The sequence below is a fragment of the Trachinotus anak genome, unplaced genomic scaffold, assembly GCF_046630095.1.
Source record: "Trachinotus anak isolate AG129_WGS33_773 ecotype Australia unplaced genomic scaffold, CSIRO_AGI_Tana_v1 ptg000032l, whole genome shotgun sequence".
Taxonomy (NCBI): Eukaryota; Metazoa; Chordata; class Actinopteri; order Carangiformes; family Carangidae; genus Trachinotus; species Trachinotus anak.
This window is the reverse complement of record NW_027273883.1, coordinates 26452786-26471384: the sequence shown is the minus strand read 5'-3', so window position 1 is coordinate 26471384 and position 18599 is coordinate 26452786. Positions and strand designations below refer to the sequence as shown.

Sequence of the window (18599 nt, the reverse complement as noted above, 5' to 3'; positions counted from 1 at the left end):
TTCAAGAGCAACTTGCATTTACCTGGAGATTTACTACAACATGACTGAGAGCACCCCTGTATTTCTCTTGATAGTCTTATTTTTATACCAGATGTCTTTATTGTTCCATATGAGGCATCTATGAGGCCAAAAGTTATGTTTTGAAGCTAATAACTAAGCTGTCGGTGCTTGTTGATGAAATTCTGCCAATTCAATGTGGATTTTATCAACAGAGGATTCACAGTTTAGTAGAAAATTGATATCACCAACTGGATCAAATAGATTATTGGATAAAATATTTAAAAATGCTCTTCTTGTTTTTAAATATTTTATAATCCACCTAATGTTAAATGAATTATTGAGATAGCTAAAATCTAAAACCTTTGGTGTCACACAGTACTTCTTTTTTAAATAGTGAGACTTATTCCTCCAAATGAAGTTGTAAAGCACCTTTTCTATGTCCTTAATAACATTCAGTGGAACATCAAGTGACAAAGCAATATATACAGATCTGGATATTCCTTCCTCTTCAGATAATAGTACCAGACCATATAACGATAAGTCTCTCATTAATCAGAGATTAAATTTCCTTATTGATCGGACACATGTGACAGCAGAAGGTGGAGCTACAGGACGTGTCAATAAAGCCAATCACAGCAGCTCTTCTCATCAATGAACCAAGACTTGAGCAGGAAACTTTCCTCCAGAGACAAAAAAATCCAGGTAAATATGAGTTGAGCTCAGCCCACATATGAACACAGCAGCCCAGGTGTGTAACATGTCAGGCTCAGGAAACACTCACCTTCCTGTCAGTGCATGTTTATACTGTACACAGTCATATCTGTGGACTGATGTGTGATAAGTGATTCATGACATACGTTTTGAGCTGTGTAATCATGAAACCCTGTTGAAAGAAAGTTAACTCAGTTCAAAAAAAGGTCCTTTATTTATATATAACATTATTTCACCAATTCTAATAAATAATAACTTAACAAATTAAATCATTCAGCCTGAACCTTTAAATTTTCCACTGCTCTAGGGTAGGCTCTAACTTTTCAGTAAAACACCACTGACACAGAGCTGTTTGAATGTAAGTGTTTATTCTTTGGTTTTGGACAATAAAACTGGGTCTGAAGACTAAAAGTTCTCTACCACAATAAAACCCAAATGTCAACAATGAATTATTTTGACTGGTTTGATAAATTCATCTCAAGTCAGACCAGGAAAAAATCCTGACACTGCAAAAGTCAATATATGAAAAATGTTTGTATTTTTTTAATTTTATGAATCATATATTATAACTGTTTTCTCATATATATTGTAAATACAGTGAAAAAGATTCGTCTGAACATTTCGCTGTTTCATAGCTGATTTATGAAAAAAAATTAATGATTAAGAGCATAGTGTTTGTTTCCTAGTCGCCTACTGAAGTTATGGATGATAGCATTTCCCTGCTTGTCACAGTGGATGAGACATCAGCATAAACGTCAGCATGTTTGAATGAATCAGGGCCTTTTATGTAGCAGCCTGCAAAGCAGCACCGAATTTAATGGATGGATCGATATTAATATTGGTATCTGAAAGTCTGAAAGATTTTAACATGATAACTGGTTTTCTGGTAAATCTTGCTGTTCCCAGTAGAAAACAGTAGAAATCTCCTGCTTCAACGATTCGAAGCACTTGACCCTTTAGCTTTTCGACCCCCCCTTTTTTTTGACCAACTTAATTTGGCAAAGTCAAAAGAAAATAACATTTTTGGTACAAAACGTCCCCGTTGTTGTAAATGGAGACGCCTTTATTTAACTAAAGAAACATTGAAAAAAAACTGTTTGCACGCATGTCTTTCGACGTAGGTTGATGACGCAAGAGTGTGGGCGGGGCTGGAGGTCCAGCACTGCCGACCCCGGCAGTCCGTCGAGCCGCGGCCTGGAGTTCACTTGCAGTGAGTCTGTGCTGGAAGAGGCGTCATGCTCCGGACCGTGTTTTCCCGGGCCCTGCCCGGACTGAGTCGACTGTCGGTGTGTCACTACTCTGCTGCCGCCATCCCAGCACCCAGCACCCAGCCCGAGGTCCACTACAACAAGGTAGAGCAACAGTTAGCCGTGAAAATCTGAGGTGCATGACATGATGTTGGACACCGGCCAACTGCGTAATCAACAAGTGCGTGGACAGACCGCTGTGACAGAGGGTGTCACTGCTGCCAGCAAGTAACTGCGCCCGTCTGCTGGAGGTTTGCTCTGATTTGCTTTGGTTCCCGTTGTTGAAACGAGGTGCAGCTGCTCAGTTAGAGCAGCCTGCAGCACACTGCGCAGGGAGGTCACTCTAGAAAGGTAACAGGGAGTCTCTGTGCAGAGAGGAATCCGGAGTCCTGTTGTGAAATCCTCACCAGGAAGAGATAAGTTTCACGTGGTGGGCTGAGGTTACATAATCATTAACAGTGAGTCCTCGTGATTCTTAATGGGATAATGAACAAGGGTCTTTTTACAGGCAGGTGACAGATTAAAGGAAAAACCTGAATACAGAGAGTACAGGTGGAATGACACAGTTAACATCCCGTCATGCTGTGTGGCAGGTGTAAAAATGCTGACAAGCTCATTCAGATTCTGTCAAGAGGAAGAGTGACTTTAAAGAGGGGTCCGTGTTGGAGCTTCAGTCACAGACGCTCAACTGTCTGGAGTTTCAATAGTAACAGAGACTAAAGTGACATCTGCATTTAGATCTATGGCACAGTCATTAAAGAGAGTCTGACTGTGATGTGTAAGAAAAAGAGAAGAGCAGCTCTTCCTCAGGTGACTGAGGATGTGACTGCAGGACGTGATCACACTGAGTCAGCAACAACAGTCGTCCACAGTCACATACAGAGGATCCAGAGGCTCTGGTCTACAGAGATGTGGATCCTCCACTGTGATCTCCACAGGTGGGTGAGGTCATGTGACGTCCACACCACGAGAACGGTTTAGGTCTGAATGCACCTGAGTGGTAATGAGAGAGACAGTACACCTGCTCTTCCTCTTTACCTACGGATTTAAGTTTCTGACTGCTGATTGGACAGAGGAGAAAACTTAACTGATGGTGTCAGAAGTTTTATTCGTTTTCCAGCTGAAGGATTTTGTGTGCACACATGAAGCGTAAAGGGCCAGTTCACCTGGATCTCCTGTCAGTTACCTCTGACTGTATGTTACCATGCATGTGTCAACAGGCCAGGCTGACAGTTACAAAAAGATAAAACTTTATGGATCTGCGAGGGGAAACAGACAGAAGAGGAAACAGATACAGAAACAGATGTGATGTCTTATTGATTTTTTAAAATTGACTCATCTCTTGTAAGAGGAGCAGTTACAAGAGAAGAGATCTGTCGCAGTGAATCAACTGTTTGTCTTGGTGTAAATTTTCTCTTTAATTTTTTATTTTCCAGCTGTTCATCAACAATGAGTGGCGGGATGCAACGAGCGGGAAAACCTTCCCCACCATCAACCCAGCAACCGGGGAAGTTATCTGTCAAGTTGCAGAGGCTGATGAGGTGAGGGGGGGTGGGGGTCATTTACTGGCACTGGATGATAACATTAAGCTGGAAGTAAAGTGGGTGAACTGGGTAGGACCATTTAACTGCTGAATTAAAACTCATGGACCACCTCCACAAACATCCCCAACCCTAAAGGGTCTTGGAGGAGGGGAATGACTCTCAGTAAAAAAACCTGACAGGCCGGGCGTTGACCCGAGGACTCTGCTCTGACCACTTGCACTGGAGTGGTACGGGCCCTAACCACTTGGCTCCTTCCTGTACAGATTTTAATTATCAGCTTTACATACTGCTGTTATTTATGCGACATCAGAATGATCACACATATATGAACACTGGCTGGATCTCATCAAACACTCTGAGTCTCAGTTGTGGTCACTAGATTACTAGTAAAACTTCACATGGTCCTGTTGTGTGAGAGGTTTCACTTGATTTTCTTTAACTGATCCAGTCTTAATCCTCCGGTCCATGATCTGGTCTGTTGTTTTATAGTTAACAGGCTGATAACTGGTGAAATTTAGCTCAGTCCCACGGCAGGCTAACTCTTAGCTTCATCCACATTTCCTCTCAAATGTCACACTGATCATTTTTGATGTAAATCATAAAACATAAACTATAAACTGGTGAAGTTACGAGAATCGAGAGTGTCACAAAACAGTCGGTTACAGTGAAAACAACAACACTGTAAAACAGACAAGTCAAATAATGGTTGAATTTACATTTGAGTTCATTTAATATTGAAAACAACACATATACACTCCTCACCACTGGCTCTGTGGTCAGTCAGACAGTTTGGGCAACACTAATTTTAAAACATGATATTTTACCTAATTTACTAGTGGACCACCAGTGGTCCATAAGCGACCCCTGGTGGACCACGAACCAGTCTTTGAGAAAGGTTGGTGTTGAGTGAGTTTGGTCCTGCAGCAGAGAGGGGTCTGTTTCAGAGGTCAGAAGGTTGAAGTGATAGTTGTGGTCATGTGATGTGGGGTTGTGTGAGGTGGTCATGTACAGTCAGTGTGTTACTGCAGTAGATTCAGATCAGTTTAGAGAAGCAGCAGGAACAGACTCACTGACAGAGTGACGAGCTGATGTGTTCAGGGTCAGCGGGTAACACACTGATTATTGATGGATGTTGACTTGAATCAGCAGAAGTGATTTATAGTTTTGAAACAGTTTGATGTTTTGACTCTTGGTAAATTTCTTTAACCTTTTCAGGGACACACTTTCACATTAACCATGTTTTGGAATTCGTGTCTCCAGGCAGATGTAGACAAGGCAGTGAAAGCAGCACGCAATGCCTTCAGGCTGGGGTCACCATGGCGACGGATGGACGCCTCTCATCGTGGCCTGTTACTCAACCGATTGGCCGATGCCATAGAGAGGGATGCTGCTTACCTTGCTGTGAGTCATCACTAAAAGTCTGAACACAACCAATCAGGTCTTTAGTTGTGTGATGTCGTTGCTCCGCCTGTTTCACTTTTGATGCTCAGATAAAACTTCTGATGAAGACATGTCTGTTCTACTGCTTCTTATATTTGGAAACACATCGTATCATGAAGTATTGTTGTCCTGTAAATCACATGTAAACCGATGTTGTGTTGCTGCCACAGGAGCTGGAGACCCTGGACAATGGGAAGCCGTACGCTGTTGCCTACTCCGTGGATCTGCCCAACGTGGTGAAGTGTCTCAGGTAACAAACACTCAACACAGTTTAATGGTATTTTAAAGCTTTGTTGTGTTTTGGTGTCATGTTGGGAGGAAACTAGACTTCCTCTGGAAGTTTCTTATTCTCAACCCAGGATGTCTGTAGCTCAGTCAGGTTCTTGGTCTCCTCTTTGACCAGCAGTGTTGGGGAGTGGTGAACTACTCAACTAATGTCATTAAACCAGTAGTTTAACTATATTCTCCAGTAACGTGCTGGTAGTTCAGCTACATTCATATGTTCACAGTGATTCAAGAAGTTAAGTATTTTTTTTTTTGTAATTTTTGGGCCATAAAAGGAAAGAAATATATATTTTTTTATTTTTACCATTGCTTCTCTCTTTCATCCTGCTCATGTGGTACGCGCCCTAACCACTCCGCTCTCGGGCCGCCCCCACACACACCTGATCTTTGTGTAGTTCATGTGCAAAAAGGTGTTGCTCCGTGGTCACACAGCCGCAACACCATAAAGAGTCACCATGACCCTCCTGAAGCAGCACCACCTCAGGGGCCGCAAGAGGACCCGGTCTACAAAGGTGTGGCCCTTCATAGCCGTCATAGACCATGAAGGCCGAACTGAAACTAGACGGCCGGGTCTACAGAGGATTTTTACTTTGTGTCACCAGCTGTGCCCTCCCTTACCATTTTGTCCCAAAGCGCAGCTCCTGTTGCCTAGCAACCTGGACAACATATCACTTTTCTTCACAGTAACTCGAGGTTTTAAGGTCCTTGGTTTTAACAGTTGTACTGTTACTGTTGAACTGAGCTGAAACATAATACTGACATTTAACAGTGTGATCCTCAGACTCTGTCTGTGCTGTTTGCTTTTATCACTGGTGCACAATGAATCCTGGGATATGTTGGTCCACGAAGGATCCACCTTCCTTCGTTGTCACTGTCGCTGTGTCACAGTCTGTCTGTCTCTGAATTATGACACGGCTACAAAACCAAATGTGACTTTCCAGAACTTTTTTTTTACTTTTTAAATTTTTTTTTACAATAAACTCAACTGAGTGGCATTTTTTTTTCTGCCATGTGACTTTTTTTTGTTTATTTTGTTATAATTTTGACTTTTTCAAGTAGCTTTAGTTACTAGATTTTTCCGTGTGAAGTAATGTAAGCTTGAAGCCTTAGTCCAGGTCCAGCTCTAGATTTACCTCAGGTGACTCCAGTCAAGGTGTAGAAACATCTCAGAGATGATCCACAGAACTGGAGGAACCTGTAGTGTCATAGTAAAGTGTCTGAATACTTATGTCAGTGTTTTCACTTTGTCATCTTGGAGTATTGAGAGCAGACTGATGAGGGAGAAATTCATTTAAAAGATATTATCTTAAAACTTCAACATGACATGTGACACAGTGACGGGTCTGATCCTGTCTGAATGACCTGTAGCTGTTGTACTGACATGTGTTTAAAGCAGCTGTGTTGTGTTCAGGTACTACGCAGGCTGGGCTGACAAATGGGAGGGAAAGACCATCCCCATCGATGGAGATTATTTCTGCTACACCAGACATGAACCCATTGGAGTGTGTGGACAGATCATACCGGTGAGAGGGGTGGGAGGGAGTGGGGGTGGGGAGACAAAGATAAAATGTGTTTGTTAATTTTGCATCTTGAGGAATATTTACATGTACTGAGGATTACTGGTCTTTGCTGCCTAACACAGATGAAATTTCATAAAGTGTTATCACATAAACAGAGAGAGAGAGACAGAAGCTGAACCACCGCAAAGCTGCAGTCAGACTAAAGAAAGTTACAAATATTAAAGTGTCTGACAAGAGAACAGACTCACCTGTTTTTCTGGTCTGCTGCTCAGTCTGCAGTTCGGCCCTGTTCAGACCAGGTATTAACATGTTGTCTTCAGTGATCTGATCACAGGTGGTCACTGGAGATGCATGTGGAGAAGCCTGTTAAAGCAGGTGTGACCAGATGAACTTAGAGCTGACCACCTGTGATTGGATCACTGAAGACAACATGTTAATACCAGGTCTGAGCAGGGCCTGAGTCTGCACTGGACTGTTGTGATGTTCACTGAACAGAAACAAACACTTTTACTTAACTCCCATTTTTCAAAAAGAAAATAAAAGTTTTAGTTTAAAATAAATAAAATAATAAAATAAAAACTCACAGAGGCTAATTTCTGTTAGATTTTGTTCATTGTTAAATTTATGTTAATGAGCACATTTATTTGGTCAAGATCATCCATCCACCTGACAGGTGTGATCCAGATCCAGATCTGCTTACACAGCATGATGAATGCTCAGGCGTGACCTGAGCTGGACACTCAGGGAGGCTCTGGATCTGTGTGAGTGACACTATGATCCCCTTCCTGCCAAAATCCAGCAGCTTCACACAGCCACTGAAGAGGAGCTGTCCAACAATCAACAACCTGATCTACTCTGTGCAAAGCACGTGTGTCGCACTGCATGAGGCAGATGGTGATCACACCAGATACTGACTCATTTTCTGATCCATGTATTCAGGTCTTGATATGTCACACCTGTCAGGTGGACGGATGATCTTAGTGAAGGAGAAAATCTCACTGACACAGATTTAAACACTTATGGACACAATGTGAGAGAAAGACGACTTCAGTGTGATTAGAAAATGTCTTTAATTTTTAAGCTTTAATTTCAGAATTGAGATTAATGCTTCCTCTGTCACTTATGAGCCAGCACGAGTAGTTCCCTGGAGTCACCACAGTGTGTAGGGTTGCAATTTTTACCAGACACACCTTTGTGTCAGAGGTCCCCTGGGTAAACAAACGTGGGCGTGAGCCATGGCAGCTGCAAAAGACGACGAAATAATACCGAAAGAAGGTAGTCATGTTACTTCAGTCATATGGACATGGTTTGGTTTTGCAAGGTCTGACCTGGAACAGACCACCTTGCTGTGCAGAGTTTGTAAAAGTGCTGTTAAAACAAAAAGTGGCAGCACAACAAACCTATTCCAAGAACTGAGACAAAAGCATCCGATGGAATGGGAGCAATGTTTTCTCTTGACTTCATGTAGGCAGAACAAAATCGATTTAGAATCGTAAAACGTCCAGAACACGGAAGAAAATCGAGATTTAATTGTGGTGGCTTCTTGTTGTGTGTAACACACTGGAGCACAGATGGAAGAGGAGAGGAGGGGTCATTTAAAGTCATGTCATTCTAAACCCGAGGGTCTGGGAAACGGTCCAGTTCAAAGATAGAAGAGTGAGCATGAGACAGGAGGAGAGAGAAACTCGCTGAGCTCATGATCTCTGACACAACAGAAACCTTTAATCATGTCTGTGAAGTCATTCACTTCAGACTGAAGACAGTCCTGGGTTAAAACACATGTGGGTGGGGGTCTGTCAAGTACAGAGTGAGCTGCTCCACTGTCACCATCTTCGCAGTGCTTGACTCCACTCCCAGCTAATCCAAATATGGGCAAAGAGGTGGGGCATGTGTGGAGCTGAGACTTAGGTCAATACCAGTTTGTATCAAGCATACACTCACCCACCTGTCACTCAAAGAGGCCACACCCTCAAATAATCATAACTTTAGTCCTTAATAAAATGTAAACAGGTGAGTTCTATAAAATTCAGCCCGTACAGTTGTCATGAAGGAGGAAATTATCTCTAGAGACCAGAACAGTTTTTGCACCAGGCTGTAAACATGTTTATTTCTGCTGTAAAGTTGGACATTTGAACATGGGAGTCTATGGGGACTGACTCACTGCTGGAGCCAGACTCTAGTGGTCATTGGAGGAGCTGCAGTAAAAGGCTGTAATAGTAACTTTCCAGACATGGTGGAGCAGTGTTTCTATTGGACGACTGAGCACATCTGCTCAAAGCTGTACAGAGGTGACCTCTGACCTCTGACCTCTGCCCTCTGTGAATCAGCAGCTGGAGAGCAGACAAACAGGAAATGCTTGAGTTTGTTCCTCACAAAGGCTTCAACAGAGGTCAATGTGAAACAGAGAATATTAGAGGATGATAAATGTAACGTGAGCAGGACTTTACTCCTCCTCTCTCCTTTCTCCCCCTCCCCCTCCTCCTGTCTCCTCTCTCCTCTCTCCCCCTCCTCCCGCCTCCTCTCCACAGTGGAACTTCCCTCTGTTGATGCAGGCCTGGAAGCTCGGCCCAGCTCTGGCGACCGGTAACACGGTGGTGATGAAAGTAGCAGAGCAGACTCCGCTCACAGCGCTCTATGTGGCCAGTCTCATTAAAGAGGTACCACTGACTCTTCACTCCATCAGTTAATGTGACCATAGCAGAACATTTAAAATGATCATAAAGGAATATTAACAGCATCTTTTCTTTTTCATTTACTTTTTATATCTGAAGGTAAAAATATTTATTGTCATTATTTGGTTAAGTGTCATTATTGTTTCTATCTAAAGATTGACAGCTCAGAGGTCAGAGGCCATGGCGGGTGGGTGTGAGGGAGGGGAGATGTGTCTTATCTTATCTTATATATGTGATACAAAATAAAGATGAATAATTGACGTGGTTGTGTTTTCAGGTGGGGTTCCCTGAAGGTGTCGTGAACATCCTGCCCGGCATGGGGCCGTCAGCTGGTGCTGCCATAGCGAAGCACATGGATGTGGACAAGGTGGCATTCACTGGGTCCACAGAGGTAAGACACTGACAGACTGGAGCTGAAGAGTTCAGATGGAGGTTAATGCTTCATCTCCTGGAAGTTACACACATTAACACAAACTGTGTGACAGAGGTTCACTGATGTGTTCAGGGACACCTGAACAACGATACACAGCAGAAACACACTCATACTTACACCACTGGTCATTTTGCATACAGTCCGTCAGACATGTCGCTGTGTAGCTGCTGGTGGAGAATCAGGGGTCAGGTCATACAGACAGACACTGTGTCCTCTGAGGTCAGTCCATGTTGACCTGGTCTGGAAAATGTGAGGAGACTGATGCAGACCTTAAAGTTACCATCTCTTAAGTTTGAAACAGAATAATAGAGATGACACTAAAGTAAAGTCTCAGCTTTAATTTAAGGTTTACTTTCATATAGAAAGGGGAGGTGAGAGGGGTCTGGAGATTATGTTGGGGAACAGGTAAGAGAAACACTCTGCAATTGTGGTTATAGCATCATGGTCTGTGCCCACCTGTGGTTGTTCTCATGCAACAGACAGATGTGGTTTTCTGTTTGACTCTGGCTTCGTACTCGATGTGTTACAGTGATTGTTTTCTAAAATAACTATGTGCACATCCTGCAAACTTCCTCTGCAGGAGTCAGCACCTCGCAGTTACACACGTCCTCACAGTCAAACCAACAGTAATCACATCAACACAACATCACTGCTGTTACACATAATAGTAACTGTACAGGAGGATACTGAGTGTGTGTCAGTCAGTATGTTGACATGACCTGTAGTAACCTGGTTAATGTCAAGTCTGATTACAGGCCCTCAGACCTCATGGAGTCATGGCTCAGTGATTGTAAGTGGACTGTAGATACATTCACTACATCATTTGTCTTTGAACTGTTGACTGTTCAGAGATCAGAGTCACTGATAACTGATGCAACAACCTGCACAGGCCAGAGTCCACATTCAGTTCAGTCCATGTGTTTCTGATTATAAAGCAGCTCTAGGTTCTATATTAATACTGTGAAAGTATCAAAGCCTCAGTCCACAGAGAAATGCACACAGCCTGTATTCAGAAACTGAGCCTTAAAACCAGCCGTCAGGACTTCTGGAACTTTGTGATGTCACAACAAAGCAGTCACCACCCTCAGCCATGCCCCAAGCCCCACCCATCGGGACCCACCATCCAACCTTGCAGGATTTGGTTTCTCTGCGTGTTTTCCTGAAATCTGCTATATTTTTATTGGATCACTCAGAAAACAGTCAGCCAATCAGAAGAGAGCCTCAGAGCTCAGAGACTCAGAGCCTCTGATTGGTTGACTGACCTGTTGTTACTAGAGCTCCAGAAAGAAGCCTGAGAGAGGAGATGTAAAACTACACTGAGGTTTTTGGTTCTTAAAACCACAAATATATCTTCTGATGGAGATCAACATTAAAAGAAGCCCCACCTCTTTGCCAATTTTTGGATTAGATTATACAAACAAACACAGAAAAACTGACTATTGGCCATATTAGACAATAATAACATCCAGACTAACTGCAGCCCTCCATGATGCTTCTCTACAGAATAATGTCTGGTTTCTAACTCTCCCTCTTAAATAAGCTGTAGCAGTATTTTACTAACTTAACTCCATCTGAAGTGAAGGAGTCACCTCCTCTGTCTCTGTCTATCAGGTGGGTCATCTCATCCAGCAGGCATCAGGCAGCAGTAACCTGAAGAAGGTCACTCTAGAGCTGGGAGGGAAGAGCCCGAACATCATCCTGTCTGACGCCAACAGTATGTTCTCTGTCTGCAACCTGCTGCTGTATTACCTGTATACTGGCCCCTTAAAAAGCTGGTTCACTGTGGGGCCTCAGCTGTGTCTCAATTCAGGGCCACATCCTTCAAATACATACATTTTATTACATTTTGTTAAGACTTAACAGTTATGTATAATTGAGGGTGTGGCCTCTTTGAGTGACAGGTGGGAGCGTATGCTTGCAATAAACTGTCATGCACGGAAGTCTCAGCTTAGATCAGATCTGCAGAAACTCGTTAAAACCACTGTTAATGTCAAATTTCCTCTCAACCTCTCAGTTATTGAGCAGGTTTATGTCTATGGAGGAACATTTACTTCACATAAATGATTATTGATTGAACAGAGTTCCTGCAGCAACATGTTGCCTCTCACTTCATGTAGAGGGTGTGGCTGTGTCCCTACACTACTGTGTGTGGTTGAAAATGTGCTGTGCTGCACCTGTAAACACACCTGACAGTTATCAGTGTCCTGTCACACGTACACTTTCACCTGCTGCCAGTTAATCTGTCACAGACTGACGTCACTGAGTATTGTTTAGAGATGGAGAATGTGCTCACTGTCTCTGTCCCTCCCTCTTTCAGTGGAAGATGCTGTGGAACAGTCGCACTTCGCTCTGTTTTTCAACCAGGGTCAGTGCTGCTGCGCCGGCTCTCGGACCTACGTCCAGGCTGACATCTATGACGAGTTTGTGGAGCGGAGCGTGGAGCGAGCTAAGAGACGAGTGGTGGGAAACCCCTTTGACTTAAAGACCGAGCAGGGACCTCAGGTAATACACGCTCAACCACACACACGCGCACACACTATCAACAACATCATGCATACCCTTACTGAAGTGAACTCTTTTATGTCTCTTCACACATCGTAACTCTGTTATAAAACTGTTGTTTATATCATGACCAGGAGCAACTGGATCAATGTTGCTCCTGGTTGCTCAATAATATTTTATTGATTTTTGCATTTAGGGATAAACAAAGAAAAAACATTTAAAGGTTCTGTAAACAAGATTTTAAACATGTTCTGTCTGTCGATCTCCTCCAGTCTATTTAATCACAGTGCAGCTCCCACACACAACATCGTCCATCAGCACAGACATAGTGTATTGTAATCTGTGTTTCTCTGTTCTCTGTTTTGGTAACTGCTCTGAGATAGTGGGATGATCATGTGTTTTAGCCCCTCCTGTTAAACTCTCGGCCTTCCCCACATTTAAACACCCAGGATCCATCCACATGTGAGCTGACAGTGCAGTACGCAGCATTCAGGTGAAAGCGACCTTCCAGAATTTCCTCCACTGAAAAACCGCTCCACTTTTTCATCTAAAAAGGCTCAGACAAAGAAAGAGATGAGAACAGAGCACAGGCCTACTGGACATGGGTACAGCTCACTCAAATCCTGGTCAGCCGGTGGTTCGTCAAAACATCCAAAGACACTGATGGAGCTGGCGTAAACTTTTAAAAACTTTGTGGTTTTGATGGTCCACTGTCCGAACAGGATCCAACTGCAGTGCGACTGGGAAAGGCTGAGTTCAGCCGTGGATTTATCCGCAGTATCCGTTCATGGAAAATATTTGTTTATTGCTGTATTAATGTTTAAAGTCTTGTTTACAGAACCTTTAAAGCAAGAAAAACAGAAACAAAGGAGAAAAATGTTTATCTATGTACACTCATATATGTTTGTACACACCTGTCATGAGCTAAAAGATGACAAAAGTTTCATAAAACTCAAGGGAAGATTCCTCATTTCACTACAAACAGTTTTTTTGACATCATTTCATTCATTGTTGATATAAAAACTATCGCAAAACATAAAAGGTGTCGAGGAGAATATTCAGTGTTGGACTCCTGTAGAGAGAGAAGCACTCACACTCACAGTGGACGCTGCTCCCTGTGTGATGCCTGTCCAGGTAGACCAGGAGCAGTTCAACAAGATTCTGGGCTACATCAGCAGCGGGAAGAGAGAGGGAGCCAAGCTGATGTGTGGAGGAGGAGTGGCTGCAGACAGAGGATACTTCATCCAGCCCACGGTGTTTGGAGACGTCCAGGACAACATGACCATCGCCAGGGAGGAGGTAGGACACGACTGAAGCTGAAACATTTCAAAATAGAAAGAAATCAAACACAGAAATAAAGTGAAATACAGGTGGTTATAAATATATTATCATTATGTTTCCTTTTTATGAATTAATTTACTGTGTCATCATTACGCAGAAAACTGCAAGGTATAGTGTTTGTTGGGCCCCTCCAATCAGAGTTCATCACTATTATGTAATAAATAATTTGACATCAATGAAAACCTAAACATTTATTTATTCCAAATGTTCACATGAGTAGAATTTTCAAATTATGCACACAAAGAACATGAAAAATCTTGTAAAATTAATGCTCATCAACACATGAAGCATCTTTAAGGGGGTTTACTACTGAGCCATGTTGGTAACTCTGATTTTCTCTGTACATTTGGGGACTGTTTAAACTCTTTAGATACTTTTCTTCATACAAGCAGCTAGAGGGGCGCCTCGGTGGCCCACCTGGTAGAGTGCGTACCATTAAGGTTTGGTCCTAACTGCAGTGGCCCAGGGTTTGAATCTGACCCATGGCCCTCTACTGCATGTCATCCCCTCTCTCTCTCCCCTCAACTTTCCTGTCTCTCTCTCTCTCACTGTACCTATAAATAAAGGCATAAAAACCTGGAAAAAATAATAAAAGCAGCTGGAGACACATCTGTAGACTGTCTGCACACATCTTCTCAGTGAATAATGAAGGACGCTGTAAAACACTTGTACTCCTTGTCCTAAAAGTAGGAAGAGAGACATGTGAATTTTAGGAGGGAGTTCCTAAAATTTAATTAAAACGAGCTCCGATGTCATGTTGTCGTCAGTTGTGTTGTCACTCAAGAGAACCGTGTGTTCACTCCATCAGTAATCTATCAATTATTTAGTGGTAGTTCAGAATCTCTGCCGAAACTTTCCTTCTCTCAACAAAAGCTCTTAACATCCTGAGGTCACCTCAGTCCAGCTGTGTACATGGTATTTCTATTTTTATCATATTCATCTTAGATTCTGTTTCAGTCTTAATTTAATTCTTCTTGCGCTGATACTGTTTTGTGCATCTGTGTCGATTTGAATTTCCTCTATGGGAGATCAACAAGGGTACATCTAGTCTAATTTAATCTTAACTAATCTAATCCTTACAGACCAGATGTGAGTTTCCTCTGACGATGTTGTGTGATGTTTTGTTTTTGTTTTTTTTTTGTCTGTCTTGTTTGTTTCATGTGTGACCTGTGACAGGTGGAGGAGGGAAAGTAAAGATGTTTGTTGTTTGTTGAGGGACCAGTGTGAAGGATGTAGTGTTGTCTAGTGGTGGAGTTGCAGGTTGACCTGCTCTAGGTGGTGGGCTCTTGTTGTATCAGTAAATAATATTATAAAGAGAAGGTGGAGACCAAGTGCCTTGAGATAACATCTGTTATGAATTGGTGCTATACAATTAAAATAGATTTGAATGGTCCTTTTAATGAACATGTTTGTTCACAAGTCTTATATTGATTATTCATAGATTGTTTTCTTGTCTATCATGTTCTCTCCTGCAGATCTTTGGTCCAGTGATGCAGATCCTGAAGTTTAAATCCCTGGAGGAGGTGGTGACGAGAGCCAATGACACTAAATATGGTCTAGCTGCCGCTGTGTTCACCAAGGACATTGATAAGGCCAACTACGTCTCCAACGGGCTGCGTGCCGGCACAGTCTGGTGAGAGGTCGTCTTCACCTGGAGGCTCTCAGGAATATTCCCACAATTGTTTATGGGTTTTACTGTCACTGCTCAGGTCTCAGGTTTGTGTGACCTGAGGCACAGTTTTACATTTACATCTGAAAAACTGAATTCCAGATCAGATGAAGGAGTCACTCTGCTGCAGGCTGCTGTGGTGCAATCACACAGCTGGATAAGAGGAGGTGGTCTGTTGCAACATCTGCAGCTGCTGAGTGTCAGACAGATGTTTTTCGGCACCACTGTCAGGAGGAGAGATCATACTGTCTCTATAATATTGTAACATCTTGACCTGACCCTGTAAAGAGCCTATGTTACATTATGATTTGGTTCTCAACAAATAAAACTGAATAAAATTTAAAAATATTTAAAGATAAAGTCTGTGACCTAAAGATTTTCCGACAGTATGTGGATTTATTATTAATTGTGTGTGTGTGTGTGTGTGTGTGTGTGTGTGTGTGCGCGCTTGTGTGCGCGCTTGTGTGTGTGTGTGTGTGTGTGTGTAGGATCAACTGCTATGACGTGTTTGGTGCTCAGGCTCCGTTTGGAGGTTACAAGGCCTCAGGTAACGGCAGAGAGCTGGGAGAGTACGGTCTGGACAACTACACAGAGGTCAAAACGGTGAGAACTACAAATATACACACACGCACACACACAGTTCATTCAGAAAGTGTTCACACTCCGTCACTGTGTCACATGTTGTTATGTTGCTGTTTTAAGATAAATTCATTTAAATTCAGACCAAAACCCTGAGAAGCAGCAAAACAGCAGTTCCCATGCTAGACCTCTGTCTCCTGATGTTTGCATCAGAGCTTTTAAAGCTTCACTGGCCAGGTGCACCTTATGGAGGCTTGATTGTCAACAGCCTGGGTGGAGCTAGAGGGGAGGCAGGAGAAGGAAAAGACACAAGGCACCAGGAACAACATGGTACCTTAACAGAAATCAGTTCTTGTTCACTGCTGTGAGCAGTTGAGCTGTGTGTAATTGATTTCCTGTAAATACTGTAAAGTTAGCTGTTAACAAAATCTCAACAACACTGAAAAGTCCCACCAGTAAAAAAGCACAGAGTACAGTATGCAAGGCTTTAATTTGGAGCAGTGGCACTAGTGTAAGGAAGTGTTACTCATTTCAGTATTTATTTTTTCATGACTGACAGTCATATTAGATTTAAAAAAAAAAAAAGATTTCCTGGGATTCACGAACAGGATCAGTATCAGGAAGGAAAACCCGTCATCAGGACGTCTCTGCTGGTGAAAAATTCTTTCCATGTTAAATCTTGAGCCTGCGCCTTGTGTCTGTCTGTTGTCAGGTGACCATCAAGGTACCACAGAAGAATTCTTAGACCTGTGCAGCTGTGGACAGGAAACAGCTGAGAGGAGACGTCAGACTGAAGACTGCCCTGAGTGAATCTGCTGCTTCCGTCACACATGCTCAGAACAAACCTGCTGCAGCAGGAGGAATCACACTGAGGACTGTGTTAATGCACAGACTTCACATTTACATCCCCACTAAATCAAAACAATGAATAAACACTACTGAGTAAAGAAAACTTGCATTCTCCACTTGATGTCATGTAATCATAAAGAATCTGTTTGTAATCTGAGATTTCTTATTTTCAGAATAAAAGCACCTGAAGCACTCAGCTCGCTCTGTGTGTTATTTATGGGTTAAAGGGGGAGCTCATTTAGAAATGTTTCACTGAAATTTTCTCTGTTTTTCCATTTTATCCAAAAGTGACAAAAGATAAAACATAAAAGTTGATGTTTAACAGAGAACACGGCTGACCCACCTGTCTGTTCCACTGTCCGTGTGTCCGGGGCGCTCCGGGTCACACAAGCTAAAAAGCGACGCGATGATGCCTGTATTTCTGGTGTGTTTGGTTTTGGGAAGGGGCAGTGTTATACTAATGTAGGTAGCTTCAGCTGTTTCAATATAGACCAACGTGTGTTTTATGTATTAACCAAATCCGACATTAGATATTAGCAACATCAGCTATTTTAGTAGATAGTGTAGCTAACTTTGTTTTTACACATAACGTTGCCTTGTATGTCATCCGTAATCCGTGTAGCCTACATGTTTGGAAATGTCTGCACTGTAGTTGTGAGCAGATGTTGTTTGATAGTATTTTTCTTGTCTGTAATGGCCGAGAATTGTGTTTTGTTTTTTTTAGTTATTAGAAAGACTCCTCAACTTCCACTCCTTTCAAACACGGGTTGATGAGACCACCGCCCCTCTCAGACCGGTGAGTGCAACCTCATGCAGATAGAAACAGCCTAGCTATTCAAACCTCTGAAAATCTTCCCCCACTGGCCTGCACTGAAATCACAGTTTGACAATAAACAGCAACACTAATCAGAAGTTATTAGGACCCCTCCCGTTTTACTCCATGACGCATATTTCTGCAGCTAGTTTATCCACCAGAAACATTTCCTTGTTGGGTTTGTTCTGGTTGGACAATGCTCAACCTGTCACATCATCAGTCCTGAAGAGACAACTCGCAGTTAAAAGCCTACATCTGGAAAACACTAAAAAGGTAAGAAATTGAAGTAATCTACAGATGTAGTCATGGAAGTAGTGATGATTAAGTGAATAAGTTGTGTTAAATTACACGGAAAAGCACTAATTTCAGAACTGATAGTTATATAGTCTATGGAATACCTTATTTTATGTAGATAGTGTCCACTTGTTTACAGTTACTGACCATTTACAATGAGTTGTTATGTTAATTTTTTGCCAGCAGTTTTTCTGTTAACAACATGCTTTATGGCCAATAGCTCATTGGAATAGAGAGTCTTGAAGTTGTCTTCTTTCATTAGGGACACTATGATAAAAAAAAAACAAAAAAACAAACGTGCAGTATCGAGTTAGCTTTATGTTCAAACTGTCCTGTTCCAGAATTCTCCTTTAATGTCAGTGTTAGCAAACTCAGAGTCATAATGTTAGTTTAATCAGTATAATTGGCCTAATCATCACCAATGATGTTTATAGCTATTACTCCTGATTTCAGTTTCAGATGACTTAAAATATTTCTCCAAGAAGACACCTGATGATGAATATAACAACCAGGTAAGTTAATTTTAAGATTAAGATTGGGGGGGCTGATTAAGTTTTTGAAGGGAAAGCTAGGCTACACCTCCTGGTTTTACAACAAGCTATTTACTGTTAGTGGTGGTTACTACAATATTTTAATGTTATTACTGGTTGCTTGATCAAATATTTGTAATTAGGGAATAGTGAGGGAAATACATAATTA

General features: G+C 42.3%; 1 protein-coding gene across 1 annotated transcript; it reads left to right on the top strand.

Moving 5' to 3' along the window:
- Positions 1-1874: 1874 nt before the first annotated feature.
- On the top strand, positions 1875-16988 carry LOC139612605 (aldehyde dehydrogenase, mitochondrial-like). Its single transcript, XM_071468305.1, has 13 exons — positions 1875-2063; positions 3395-3499; positions 4763-4903; positions 5113-5192; positions 6639-6750; positions 9276-9404; positions 9697-9810; positions 11464-11566; positions 12170-12354; positions 13489-13653; positions 15171-15328; positions 15853-15967; positions 16656-16988. Exons 1-13 carry the CDS (start codon positions 1947-1949, stop codon positions 16686-16688), a joined length of 1557 nt encoding a protein of 518 aa, XP_071324406.1. The 5' UTR covers positions 1875-1946; the 3' UTR covers positions 16689-16988.
- Positions 16989-18599: the final 1611 nt, after the last annotated feature.